The following is a 13707-nucleotide window of genomic DNA, read 5'->3' on the forward strand; positions in this document are numbered from 1 at the left end:
AACCACTTCCCAGGCACTCCGGATCCTGGGACCGCGGGTTCATTCTGCGCTGGGAAGAGAGACGCCTGGGCCCCACCCTGCGGAGAGCTCGCCTGGGGCTGGGAATGACCCACCGTCTCTCGGGTTATTGCTCAGGAGAGATGGGACAATTCCCTGCTTTGCTCAGGACGGCCAGCAGCCTGCAGGAGGTCGCAGCCTGCCCCAGTGTCACTGCTGGGTGTGTTGTGTGTGGACACACTGGGGTGAGTGCACACGAGAGCTCCAGTCGTTCCTGCTGTCCCTGCCTGCTCACACCTTGGTGCGTCTGAACAGGAGAGTCTGGCTTCCCCGGAGCCTCAGCACCTCTCGGGTGGGGCTCAGCGCCCGTTGTTTCCCAGAGCCGGGCCAGACAGGAGAGCGCTACGGGCAGTGCCAGCCTGTGGGGCCGGGCGCTTGCGTGGAGTTCAGCTGAGTACGGAGCAGGGGAGGGAACCTGGCATGAAGTGGGTGCAGCTCAGGGTGATTGGCTACGGTCTCTGGCCTTGTCCCCAGGTGGAGCAGCTCCCAACTCCGACCCGACATCAGCACAGTGCCCTGCATCAGTGAACAGGGCGGGACGAGGTCGTCATCACAGCAGGACGACGCCAACCCTCTGATATCTTGCGTACAGCAAAGCCCCTACCGTGGCCGAACTTGGCGTGGTCAAGGAATGAGGCGTGACGAGCGACGCAAGGGAGAGCTGGCTCAGGCACCGAGGAGCCTGCGCCCAGACGTGCTTCTGTTCCTAGTGAGGGAATTTCCAGTCTCACTGAGAGACCCGTTTGCCTCTCACCCACGCTGCAGGGGCCCCTCCTTTCCTGGCTGAAAGAGGGGTCCAAGGGCTATAGGCACAGAGGGCATCTCCCGGGGTGGTCAGTCGGTCCCCTGTATACATGTCCCCTGCTCCCCAGAGCTAATGGCGTTCAGTTTATGAATGGGGTCATGGCGGGGCTGCCTGTGACGGCACGGACAGGACTCCATGACCCAAGAGCTCCCCTTGTCCCATGTCCTAATGCGAGGAGCCTAGGTAACTAAATGGAGGAACTAGAGCTACTGGTGCAGGAAGTGAAACCGGATATTATAGGGATAACAGAAAGATGGTGGAATAGTAGTCATGACTGGAGTACAGGTATTGAAGGCTATGTGCTGTTTAGGAAAGACAGAAATAAAGGCAAAGGTGGTGGAGTGGCATTGTACATCAATGAGGAGGTTAGCTGTAAAGAAATAAGTGATGGAATAGACAAGACAGAGTCTGGGCAAAAATCACACTGGGAAAGAAAGCTACTAGAGCCTCCCCTGAGATAGTGCTTGGGGTGTGCTACAGACCGCTGGGATCTGATTTGGATATGGATAGAGACCTCTTAATGTTTTTAATGAAGTAAACACTAATGGGAATTGTGTGATCATGGGAGACTAACTTCCCAGATATAGACTTGAGGACAAGTGCTAGTAATAATAATAAGGCTCAGATTTTTCTGGATGTGATAGCTGATGGATTTCTTCACCAAGTAGTTTGAAGAATCAACAAGAGGGGATGCTATTTTAGATTTGGTTTTGGTGAGTAGTGAGGACCTCAGAAGAAATGGTCGTAGGGGACAACCTTGGTTCGAGTGATCATGAGCTAATTCAGTTCAAACTAGATGGAAGGATAAACAAAAATAGATCTGGGACTAGGGTTTTTGATTTCAAAAGGGCTAACTTTAAAGAATTAAGGAAATTAGTTAGGAAAGTGGACTGGACTGAAGAACTCGTGGATCTAAAGGCGGAGGAGGCCTGAAATTACTTCACGTCAAAGCTGCAGAAACTATTAGAAGCCTGCATCCCAAGAAAGGGGAAAAAAACCATAGGCAGAAGTTGTAGACCAAGTTGGATGAGCAAGTATCTCAGAGAGGTGATTAAGAAAAAGCAGAAAGCCTACAAGGAATGGAAGATGGGAGTGCTCAGCAAGGAAATTTACCTTATTGAGGTCAGAACATGTAGGGATAAAGTGAGAGGCTAAAAGCCATGTAGAGTTGGACCTTGCAAGGGAATTAAAACCAATAGTAGAAGGTTCTATAGCTATATAAATAAGAAGAAAATAAAGAAAGAAGTGGGACCCCTAAACACTGAGGATGGAATGGAGGTTAAAGATAATGTAGGCATGGCCCAATATCTAAACAAATACTTTGCCTCAGACTTTAAATAGGCGCTTAGGGATAATGGTAGGATGACAAATGGGAATGAGGATATGGAGGTCTATATTACCACAGCCAAGGTAGAAGCTAAACTCGAACAGCTTAATGGGACTAAATTGGGGGGCCCAGATAATCTTCATCCAAGAATATTACAGGAACTGGCACATGAAATTGCAAGCCCATTAGCAAGAATTTTTAACGAATCAGTAAACTCAGGGGTTGTACCGTATGACTGGAGAATTACTAACATAGTTCCTATTTTTAAGAAAGGGAAAAAAAGTGATCCGAGTAACTACAGGACTGTTAGTTTGACATCTGTAGTATGTAAGGTCTTGGAAAAAATGTTGAAGGAGAAAGTAGTTAAGGACATTGAGGTCAATGGTAATTGGGACAAATTACAACATGGTTTTACAGAAGGTAGATTGTGCCAAACCAACCTGATCTCCTCCTTTGAGAAGGTAATAGATTTATTAGACAAAGGAAATGCAGTGGATCTAATTTACCTCAATTTCAGTAAGGCATTTGACACGGTCCCACATGGGGAATTATTAGTTAAATTGGAAAAGATGGGGATCAATATGAGAATTGAAAGGTGGATAAGGAACTGGGTAAAGGGGAGACAACAACGGGTCGTACTGAAGGGTGAACTGTCAGGCTGGAAGGAGGTTACTAGTGGAGTTCCTCAAGGATCAGTTTTGAGGCCAATCTTATTTAACCTTTTTATTACTGACCTTGGCACAAAAAGCGGGAATGTACTAATAAAGTTTGCGGATGACACAAAGCTGGGAGGTATTGCTAACACAGAGAAGGACCGGGATATCATACAGGAAGATCTGGGTGACAGGTAAACTGGAGTAATAGTAATAGGATGAAATTTAATAGTGAAAAGTGCAAGGTCATGCATTTAGGGATTAATAAGAAGAATTTTGGTTATAAATTGGGGACACATCAGTTGGAAGTAACAGAGGAGGAGAAGGACCTCAGAATATTGGTTGATCACAGGATGACTATGAACTGCCAATGTGATATGGCCGTTAGAAAAGCTAATGCACTTTTAGGATGCATCAGGCGAGGTATTTCCAGTAAAGATAAGGAGGTGTTAGTAACATACAAGGCACTGGTGAGACCTCATCTGGAATACTGTGTGCAGTTCTGGTCTCCCATGTTCAAGAAGGATGAATTCAAACTGGAACAGGTACAGAGAACAGCTACTAGGATGATCCGAGGAATGGAAAACCTGTCATATGAAAGGAGATCCAAAGAGCTTGGCTTGTTTAGCCTAACCAAAAGAAGGCTGAGGGGGGATATGCTTGCTCTTTATAAATATATCAGAGGGATAAATATTAGGGAGGGAGAGGAATTATTTAAGCTTAGTACCAATGTGGACCCAAGAACAAATGGATATAAACTGGACACTAGGAGGTTTAGACTTGAAATTAGACGAAGGTTTCTAACCATTAGAGGAGTGAAGTTCTGGCCCAGCCTTCCAAGGGGAGTAGTGGGGGCAAAAGACATATCTGGCTTTAAGACTAAGCTTGATAAGTTTATGGAAGAGATGGTATGATGGGATAGCTTAATTTTGGCAATTAATCAAAGATCAATTGCCAAATTATCAGCAGGTAAGTATGCCCAGTGGTCTGGGATGGGATGTTAGATGGGATGGGATCCGAGTTACTACAGAGAATTCCTTCCTGAGTGCTGGCTGGTGAGTCTTGCCCACATGCTCAGGGTTTAACTGATCACCATTTTTGGGGTCGGGAAGGAATTTTCCTCCCGGGGCAGATTGGCAGAGGCCCTGGAGGTTTTTCACCCTCCTCTGCAGCGTGGGGCACGGGTCACTTGCTGGAGGATTCTCTGCAGCTTGAGCTCTTCAAACCATGATTTGAGGACTTCAGTAACTCAGACATAGGTTAGGGGTTTGTTACAGGAGTGGATGGGTGAGATTCTGTGGCCTGTGTTGTGCAGGAGGTCAGACTAGACGATCATAATGGTCCCTTCTGACCTTAAAGTCTATGAGTCTGAGTCCTGTCTCTCCAGGGGATCTGTAGGGAGAGGGCGCCGGTGGTGTCAGCAGCTTCCTATTGGCCAAGGGGGCCCTGGTTCCCTGATCCCAGTGTGGCTCAGTCTACCCCCTTGTCCTCCTTTAGGGCAGGATGTGCTATCCCAGGGACCGCTCTGTCCCCTAGAGCCAGCACACCCCAGACTGACAGCCTGGGCTTTGAGCAGCCTCATGTGAGGCTCGTGTGGTGACATCTCTCTGCTAGCATCCAGGAAAGTTCCCACAGGATCTGCCTAATCTAGAAGTGGGGGCAGTTCAAGCCGTGCTACAGGAGACGGAGTTTCTCTGCTTCTTCGCCGGCTCTAATGCAGGGTTTGGAGTTCGGACCCAGGGCTTGGCAGTCTCAATGTCATATCGAGTGGCTGCTCTCCCTGGGCAGGCAGAGGGTCTCTGTACTCTGGGATATCCAGCGTTTGCTCCCAGATGCATCCCTGTCTCATCCTCCTCAGACTCATTCAGCGCCAGCGTGGGACCTTCTCACCCTGACTCAGGGCCCCTTTGAGCCTCTCAGGACGATATCCCAGTGTTTCCTGTCCATCAAGGAGGCTCCCCTCATAGCCCGCCCTCCCCTGGTTGCCCTCCCTTGCACCTGAGGGTGTAGGAGTTCGGAGCCTTATCTCTTACGGCTTCGTCCTGCACGTTCTTCGAGGTGTGCTGCACACGTCCATTCCGACGTAGGTGTGTGTGCACCCGAGCACCGTGGATGGAATTGTTCCCCTAGTGGTACCTGTCGGGTCGGTTCTGGCAGCCTCTGGTGCCATGCACTCACAGTGTGGGTATAAGGGGCCGTGCCAAGCCTGCGCCCTTCAGTTCCTTCTTACCGCCAATGGCAGCTGCTGGAACTTCCCTCCTCGCTTCAGCCAGATTTTCTAGTGGGTTTCTCGGTTCATCGTGTGTCGTTGGTTAGTTGGAAGTCATTTTTAGCAGTGCGAGGGCTTGAGCACCTCCCCACTCGCTGTGCACTCCCCGGGGAGGGGTACTCCTCGCTCACTGGGCTTCGAGCCCTGCTCTTCCTGGGGAAACGAGCGACCCGCACTTGAGCTGTCTCAGGGCTGGGGGGCTGCTCACAGGAAGGGTCGCTGTCAGACCTGCAGAGAATTCAAACCCCCACCCAGGCAGATTGGGCAGCGGGACTGGAAGTTCTCCTGGTGGAGGCAGGATTAAGGCTGCATTGGGGCTGAGATCAGACTTGGCACCATGCAGCTCCGCGTCAGTGCAAAGCGCGGCTCCCGCCAGTCGGGGCTTACGGCACAGCTCTTCTTCGCCAATGCCCAAGGAGAGGCACTGCGGGCACCGAGACAAGAGCCACTCCCTGGCTCCGAAAGGGGCCAGGCCAGGAGACCGGCACAGTGCGAGACCCACACCGGGTCACTCTCCCTCGCCAGCACGCTGCAGCTGCCGCTAAAGATACTCACGCGGGTCCCGCGTACCTCACCAAGGGATGCACCACCCTCCTGCTGTCAGCGTACCAGACACTTCACGGTACCAACCACCCCAGGGGCGTACGCGGCAACTAGGGACCTGCTTACACTGCCGGTACCAGGGTCCCTGGACGTCCAGGACTCGGCATCGTCAGCACCATCTGGTGGCCAGGAGACCTCACCCGGCCGTAGAACGGCACCGAGACTGTTCTCCAGGGTGAGCACAAAGCCCACCAGGACTTACTGCACAAGTGGCTCAAATCTGGGCGTACAGGCGGAGGTGGGGGAAGAGTCCCTGAGGCCTTCCCGGCTAGCTGGGTGGCAGCAGGCCTCTCGTCACTCTTCCTCTACCTGAGGTGATCACAGAAACCCCTGAGGCTCTGGCAGAACCCAGTCTTCCTCCCTCGCTCTTAAGCGAACAGAGCAGGAATATTTTTATTTATTTATATACACACACACACACTCTCCCTCTCTCTCTTCTCTCCCCCCCCCAGTGGTGGCAGCCGGTGAAAAGGACCATCAAGGTCAAGTGGGGCCCACGGCAAACACAAATGATCCCCAAGAAGTTGGCCTTGTTCAGTAGGAAACCCCCTTGCCAGGGGGCTGCAGCTCCCCGTGGCGACCCAGCAGGCCTGGCTGGGTCACTGTGATTTTCACAGGTGGGAAGCGATGCAGAAGTGGCAGGGCCTGCTCCCCCAGGGCACCCAGCTGGAGTTCCCTGCCCTTGTGCAGGAAGGGAGAGCAGTGGCCTGGGCTTCCCTGCAGGCAGCCCTGGATGTCACCAGTTCTGCGGCCAGGTCAGTAGCCACGGCTCTCACCACGCGCAGGAGCTCGTGGTTACAGTCTTCCGGATTTCCACGGGACGTGCAGCAGACGATCCAGGGCCTCCCATTCGAAGGTTCCTCGCTCTGTTCAGAGCAGACAGATGCCAGGCTGCCTGGCCTTAAAGAAGGACTCTGTTATAACTGTGACGGGAAGGGAACAGCCCTCCTGTGTACAATACTATAAAATCCCTCCTGGCCAGAGGCACCAAAATCCTTTTACCTGTAAAGGGTTAAGAAGCTCAGGGAACCTGAGCTGGGGGGTAGGACAGTGTAGGGGCTGGAGGGGAGACTCTCCTGGGTGGGACTCAACGAGGAGCAGACACCAAAAGGCAGGAGAAGATGGTCAGGAGGAGAGACCCAGGGGATGGGGAGAGCCTGGGGAGGAAAGCCAGGCGGGGACCCCCAGTACCTGGAGGGAGAGGGGGGACCGTTCTAGCTAGTTCATTCCCCTGCTCCCGTGGCCCCAGCAGCGTGGTGGCAGGGCTGTGAGACGTGCCGTGTTGGGGGGAGCAGGTGGAACCCGGCAGCCTGCCCAGCCCTGGCTACCTTTGGGGTTTGTGTGCAGACGGGGGCTAATTGTGTCCAACCTGCGCTGAGCTCAGGCCAGTGCCAGCTGCAGGGACGGTTACTGAGGTCGCTCCTGCCCCCACCATTACTGGCTTGGCCTGAACTCCCTGCAGTGACCCGTGGGGGTGGGGGGCTGGCTGCACGCCCTACAGGGGCCTGATTCGCAGAGGGGGGTGCCTGGCTCTCCCTAGGCGTAGGGCCCTTTTCAGTGTCTCCAGCTAGGCCCCTTCCCCAAATCATCTGTCACTGGTGAACACGCAGCCGTCTAGACTGTGTCTGGGATGGGGGGAGTGTGAGGGTGTTCAGGACCCTGGCTGGGCTGTTCTCATCACCCTACTGCACCCACAGCTCCCTGCTTCTGTTCACTGAGCCAGGGGCCTGTCCTGCTCCCCCTTCAGTGTTTCTCCTGCCCCCATAGTCACCCTTCCTGCCCCTAGGTTCTCTTTCCTGTCCCCCATGCCCTCTGCCCCAGCATGTCCCTCTCCTGACAGCCAAGGGTGAAGCCATGTACAAGGGCAGCCCTGCTTTGGGTTCCCGGCAAACCCTGGCATATGGGGCCACCTTAGCCAGGGGCAGAGTCTCTGCCGCCTGCCCAGCTGTAGGGGAACAGGAGCCATCCTAGCACAGGGCGTCCTGTGGCTCCAGCCCCGTGGGAAACAGCAGGCAGGCAGAAAAGGAGCAGAACCACTGGAGTTTGCTCCTGAGCCATGGTCACGCCCCAGGGTGCTGGGCGGTGCCTGGAGCTGTGCCCTACAAACTGGAACAAGTCGATACTGGGAACATGGGGCACATGTGGGGTGAGGTGCTGCTGGGTGGGGTCGGTGTGAGCGGGGAGGGGGCAGAGGGACCCTGTGCGGTTGCTCCAGTCAGAGCAGGGTTAAGGATGGGGACCCTGTTCCCTCTCTCCATGCCAGGGGGTGGGCTCCCATCACAAGCCCTCTGGCTGTAGCCCAAGTGTGTTGGGGGCTCCCTCCAGAGAGCAGGGGCTGAGCTGTGGATGGGGAGACTGGCCCCCAGAACAGGTGGGGCACTGGGCTGGGCAGAGGGGCACTGACCGTAGTGTGAGGGACAAGGGATGGGAGCAATGTCAGTGTGGGTGGACTTTCCCCTGCTGCAGCCAGAGCCCCACCTGCACTGGGAAACCCACCCACCACTGTGGGGGCACATGTGGAATTGTGTGAGCTCTGGTGGGCACAGGGCTGAGGGGACTCCAGGATGGCCAGGCTGCAGACAGCTTGCAGTAGGGGGGTGCGGTGGGCCCCACTCACCTCTCATGAACACCCCTGCCAGCCAGATGTGTGTCTGCTTTTTCCAAGTTTGCATTGATTTGTGGTGACCCCTGCCAGCGGTGAACCTTCTCGGGCAGGTTGTCAGTGACTCACCCCCCTGGCCGAGTCTCACAGTCCGTGTGTGAAACACACGGAAAATAGACCCCTTCTGGGGTATGCCGTCCAGCAGGTCCTATCAGTGTACCCAGCTTACAGCCCCTCCTGGGCTCGCTCAGGTATTGTCCCCTGCTCTGGTGTGGAGCCGTGCCCCCCACTGCTTCCTCCCTGGGGGCTCTTCGCCTGGGTGGCAACATAACAATTTGTGACTCTTCTGGGTTTCCAGCACCCTCTGGGCTACTCCTTCCTCAGAGTTTTAGCCACCCACTGAGACTGATAGGAGTGACCCAGGCCCACCCACCCGCTATTCCAGGTCTCGACTCAGGGACCCTATAAGTAGCAGCTGTCTGCTGCTTTCCTTTAACTGTCTGCTACTGCATTTCCCTGGGCCACTTCCCCACAGCCCCGGGACTTTTCTTGCAGCCTGGCTCCAGCCAGCACTGATCTGCCCAGCCCTGCAGCCAGTCAGGAGCACCGCACTTGCTCCTCTGGCTCCAGCCAGCAACTGAGCTCCTCTGCCCAGCAGCTCCTCCTTTTATGGTCCTGCTGGTCCCTGACTGGCTGCTCCCTCCTGCAGCCTCTCTAGGCAGCTTAGAGGACTTGCCTCTCTCAGGGCTGGTGCCCCCCATCACAGGGGCCTGGGGGTGTTAGAGAATCTCTAGCTGCTCTCTGTGGCTCAAACCTTGAGCCAGCCTGGGCCTCGGCACTGTGTGTTTCAGGATTCCACACTCTCCAACTGAAGTACGGCTGTGAGCTCCAGGATGACGGCGCCAAAGGGGGTTTTTTTGAGTATGGCTACGATGGGCGAGACTTCATCAGCTTCGATATGGGCCAAGGGGCCTGGGTGGCAGCAGATGACGGGGCTCAGATCACCAAACAGAAATGGGATGCTGACAGGAGCATCGCTCAGAGAGAAAGAACCTACCTGGAGGAGACCTGCATCGAGTGGCTGGGGAAGTACCTGGAGTACGGGAAGGAGACGCTGCAGAGGAGAGGTGAGGGGGCGTGTCAGACCCCGGGGTCACTGAATGGGGTGTATCCTAACCGCAGAGATCGCTCCCCCACGTCCATCACGCTGAGCGTTGTCTCTGGCAGGACGTTTCTGTCCGCGCCCGTCGGGCAAGGCCCCAGCATCACCGCAGGAGCCGCCGTTCGTCTCCCTGTCCCGTCCCACCCTGTTCAGCACCACCCCCCCAGCCGAGCCGAGCCCCTCAGGGTGCCTGTGCCTTTGTCCCATGTATCAGAATCAGATGTGAGAGCGTGGCTGCACCAGCTCCCATCCCTCTGGACATGGACAGGGCAGTGCTGTCCCCTGCCATGCATTGCCCGAGTGCTGCCTGCTCCAGCTGGAAGGGGGAGCAGACTGTGGGTACTGGGCGGGGTACAGGGGAGCTGGGGGCCTCAGGTGCTGGGTCTCCCTGTGCAGGGGGCTGGGCTGGTGCCTCTGGCTAGTGCTAGAGAGTCTCTAACACCCCCAGCCGCCTTGTGATGGGAGGCACCAGGCTCTCAGCTGCTGCCTCTCCCAGGGGATCCAGCTCAGGGCGTTCCCTCTAACTCCATCTCTCCTCCCCCCCCCAGAGCCACCGCGGGTGCAGGTGAGCGACCGGCCGAGCCGGGACGGGCTCACCACCCTCTCTTGCCGGGTCCACGGCTTCTACCCACGGAACGTGGCCGTTGTGTGGCTGAAGAAGGGGGTGGCCGTGCCGCAGGAGACGATCCAGTGGGGGGTCGTTCCCAGTGGTGATGGGACCTACCAGACCCGGGCCACCATCGAGATCGACCCCAGCAATGAGACCAATTATACCTGCTGCGTGGAGCACCCCACCCTGGCGCAGGATCTGAGAGTGCCCTGGGGTAAGCGGGGACTGGCCTGGGATGGGCAGAGTGGGGATTTTGGGCAGGGGGGGAGGGTTATGAGGCTCTAATGGGAGGCAGGATGACTGACCCATGTAATGGGGATTTCAGGGGAGAGACACAGGACACCAGTGGGGAGCGGGGAAACTCATCCCTGTAATAGGGTGAGAGGGTTTGGGGTTCCCCTGATCACCGGCCCGTTCCCGTTTCAGTGCCCAAGTCCAACGTGATGCTGATCGTGGGTGTCGTCATCGGGGTTCTCGTGCTGGTCGCTGCCGTCGCTGGAGCCGTTGTCTGCCTCAGTAAGTGCCGGGTGGGGCACCGACGCGCCGTCTGTGCCAGGCTATTGGGACATGCCCATCACCCTAGAGCCTGGGCTGGGATTGCTGACCTGCTCTGGCCTGGCTGGGCCCCTGCACCCACCCCTACAGCCCCCGGCGGCAGTGCTGTGTGGCTGCCCCGCTCTGCTGCTGGGCCCAGGGCTGTCTGGTGGGGAACAAAGGGGCAGTTTGCTCTGGGCCCCCCAAGCCACAGAAGTTGAATGGTGCTGACCTGGCACGTGGGGTCGCAGCGCCACACTCAAGTCTGTGCTGTGACCCCGTGTACCGGGGCACAGGGCCCAGTCCACCGGGGCACAGGGCCCAGTCCCACAGGACAGGAGCCACCACTATGGGGTGAGTGCAGGGCAGGCTCGCTCTGTAACTCCTCTCCTGACCCACCCCTGGGGCCTCCCCTCAGTGCTTTTACACTCTTGGAAGGATGGGGGGCTTCAGATTTTGCCCCAGGCCCCCAAAACCTCTGTGGCCCTGATGGGCCAGACCTGCCCACCAACCAGAAACCTGGGGAGGGGTATGATTCATACAGATCCCATCGCTGGTCAGTTCTAAGTCCCAGGGCTCTGGGAAGGGCCGGGTACCCCATTTCTGGGCTGCGGACACAGTCTGGAGCCAGTTCCTGCCCCGGGAGCAGCCACACTCACTGCGATCTGCTTTGTCTCTGCAGGGAAGAAGGAAGACGGCTACAAAGCGGCTCCAGGTAAGAGCTGAGCCCTCCTACCGCCACACCTCGTCCCAGTCCCTGTGACCCGGTATGTGGCAGGCTGGGGCCAGTCCCAGGAGACCTCCCCTAGCCCCCCATGACTGAGGAGCTGCAGCAGCAGGACTGGCCAGTGACAGTCCTGGCCAGTGACACTAACGCCCTGGCTGTGCCCAGGTGCTCTGTGTCGGTCACCCATCATCGTGGTGTCTGGGCACAACGGCAAAACACCAACACCTGGGTCAGTCACTGGGGTGTGTACGTGTATAACCAGTGTGGGGCAGGGAGAACAGGGACCCTGTGTTCCGCCAGATACTGACCCCGGCTTCCTTCTCCCCCACAGCTCACGAAGGTTCCTCCAGCTCCGGTAGGTGACGGGAGGGTGACACTAGCCCAGGGGACGTGCTGCTCTCGCTGAGGCTGCTGGGAGCAGTACAGGACGTGTTAACACACCCCAGGGTTCCTCTGTGGGGTGGGGGGGTCCCTGCTGTTTCGGTGACACAGGGAGTTTGGCTGCACAGGGAGATTGACCGATAGAGCTAAATTATTCTGTTACAGCTGTGCTGGTCAGGGGCGGCTTTAGGCATTTCGCCGCCCCAAGCACGGCAGGCAGGCTGCGGGAGGTCCACCGAAGCCGCAGGACCAGGGGACCTCCCGCAGGCAAGCCACCGAAGGTAGCCTGCCAGCTGCCCTCATGGCGCTGGCAGAGGCCCCCCGCTGATTGCCGCCCTTGGTGTGCTGGGGCCTGGAGCCACCCCTGGTGCTGGTCAATGTCCCCATGTGGATGAGCCCTGATTAGGCTGCATTTAAAGGAACCTAGGGGAGTTAGTGGCGTATCAGCACCCAACGCCCTTCGGCCACATCGAAATTCCCAGCCCGCTGTCTGCGGTGCAGTCTGGCATTCAGTGTTGCCTCTGGCCAGACATGGTCCTGGCATTGTCTGGCCTGGGTCTAACCCTGCCCCCTTCTGCTGCAGCTGGGAGTGGGGTTTGGTGCCAATGGGACGTGTTGTACTCCGCGTGAGGGGATGTCAGAGCCTCCGCCCCACTGATTTCAATGGGGTTTGGGCTCCTGAGTCCCTAAGGTACTTCTGAGAGTCCCACCCCCATAGGTACAAGACTCCAGTGGGGGCCAGCGCAGGGATCTTAGCCCTGGAGAGCAGAGATCAGCCCTGGCTCCTGCTGGCTCACCCTGTGCCAACCCTCACACCAGGCGAAGTGCAGCCGCTCGGCCAGGACAGCGTCACCCCCATCCTGCAGCAGGGTAAATGCTGACACAAGGGGCCGAGCAGGGATCAGGGCTGGAGACACTAACACCCCCCTTCTCCTTCTTCTTCCCAGGAAGTGACCAGGGATCAAACACCTGCATCAAGGGTAAGTGAGGGGGAGACCAGCCAGGGGGATTCAGTGGGGAGAAGCCCTTGCCCAGAGTCCCCCAGGCCTTGCCCCTCTGACCAGCTGGCCCCAGGGAGCCCTGCCCCTGATCTCCTTGCAATGGGGGTGCTGAGTGCGGGGGCAGGTCTGCATCTCTCCTCTGCAGGGAGGGGTTCCAGGCAGCGGGACTCTGGGAGGGGGTCGGAGTGTCCCTGGCTCTAGGGGAAGGGGCCGGGATGTGTCACAGCTGCTGCGCTGGGCGCCGGGAGCAGTGATCACTGTCAGCTTTACGGTCTCCTCCCCCTCAGCACGGGGTGTAGCGCCCAGTCAGAGCTTTACCCCAAGCGCCAGGGGAGCCCAGTACCGTAGCTGGCACTGCTGGGTCTGCTCACCCTGACCCCGGCGCTGATTGTCCGTATCTCATTTCTGCAGCGTAACGGAGCCTGTCGGCCCCGGCTGGGGGTATCCCAGACACGAGGGGAGAGACCGGAGCAGATCAGGCTCCTGGGAATGGAACAGCTCATCAGCACCTTCCACAGCCTGCTTAAAGCCTTTGCTTGATTGTACCCGAGCTAAACGCCCGCCTGTGAGACAGCAACTGCAGCTTTCTCTTTAGAATTGAAACCTCCCCGGCTGCAGACTGGCTGAGATGGTCAGGGTTGTGTATTGTTTGATTTCTGCAGAACTTTTAGCTGGGTTTTGAACAAGTTAAAACTTGTCACTGATGATCTTGTTTCTATAGAAAAAAGCAAGCAGGGTTGGCTGGAATAAGTTGTTAGCATAGTGCTGGACCCAGCACACACTGTTCTGTCGGCTTTGATTGTTACAGACCCAGATTTCAGTTTCTGCCGTGATTAAGGGATTAAGACATTATTCTTTTTCCTGCTGCAGCTTCCTGTGTAATGGGCTAAATCCTGCTGTCAGGGCACTGGTCACCCCATAAGAACAGCCGCACCGGGTCAGACTGTAGGTCCATCTAGCCCAGTATCTGTCAACC

General features: G+C 56.7%; 1 protein-coding gene across 1 annotated transcript; it reads left to right on the forward strand.

Moving 5' to 3' along the window:
- The first annotated feature begins 6432 nt into the window (after window positions 1-6432).
- On the forward strand, window positions 6433-13420 carry LOC115643418 (major histocompatibility complex class I-related gene protein-like). The gene is made up of 7 exons (XM_030547450.1): window positions 6433-6469; window positions 9168-9443; window positions 10027-10302; window positions 10515-10604; window positions 11305-11337; window positions 12678-12710; window positions 13143-13420. Exons 1-7 carry the CDS (start codon window positions 6448-6450, stop codon window positions 13145-13147), a joined length of 735 nt encoding a protein of 244 aa, XP_030403310.1. The 5' UTR covers window positions 6433-6447; the 3' UTR covers window positions 13148-13420.
- The last annotated feature ends 287 nt before the right edge of the window (window positions 13421-13707 follow it).

The sequence above is a fragment of the Gopherus evgoodei genome, unplaced genomic scaffold, assembly GCF_007399415.2.
Source record: "Gopherus evgoodei ecotype Sinaloan lineage unplaced genomic scaffold, rGopEvg1_v1.p scaffold_58_arrow_ctg1, whole genome shotgun sequence".
Classification (NCBI taxonomy): Eukaryota; Metazoa; Chordata; order Testudines; family Testudinidae; genus Gopherus; species Gopherus evgoodei.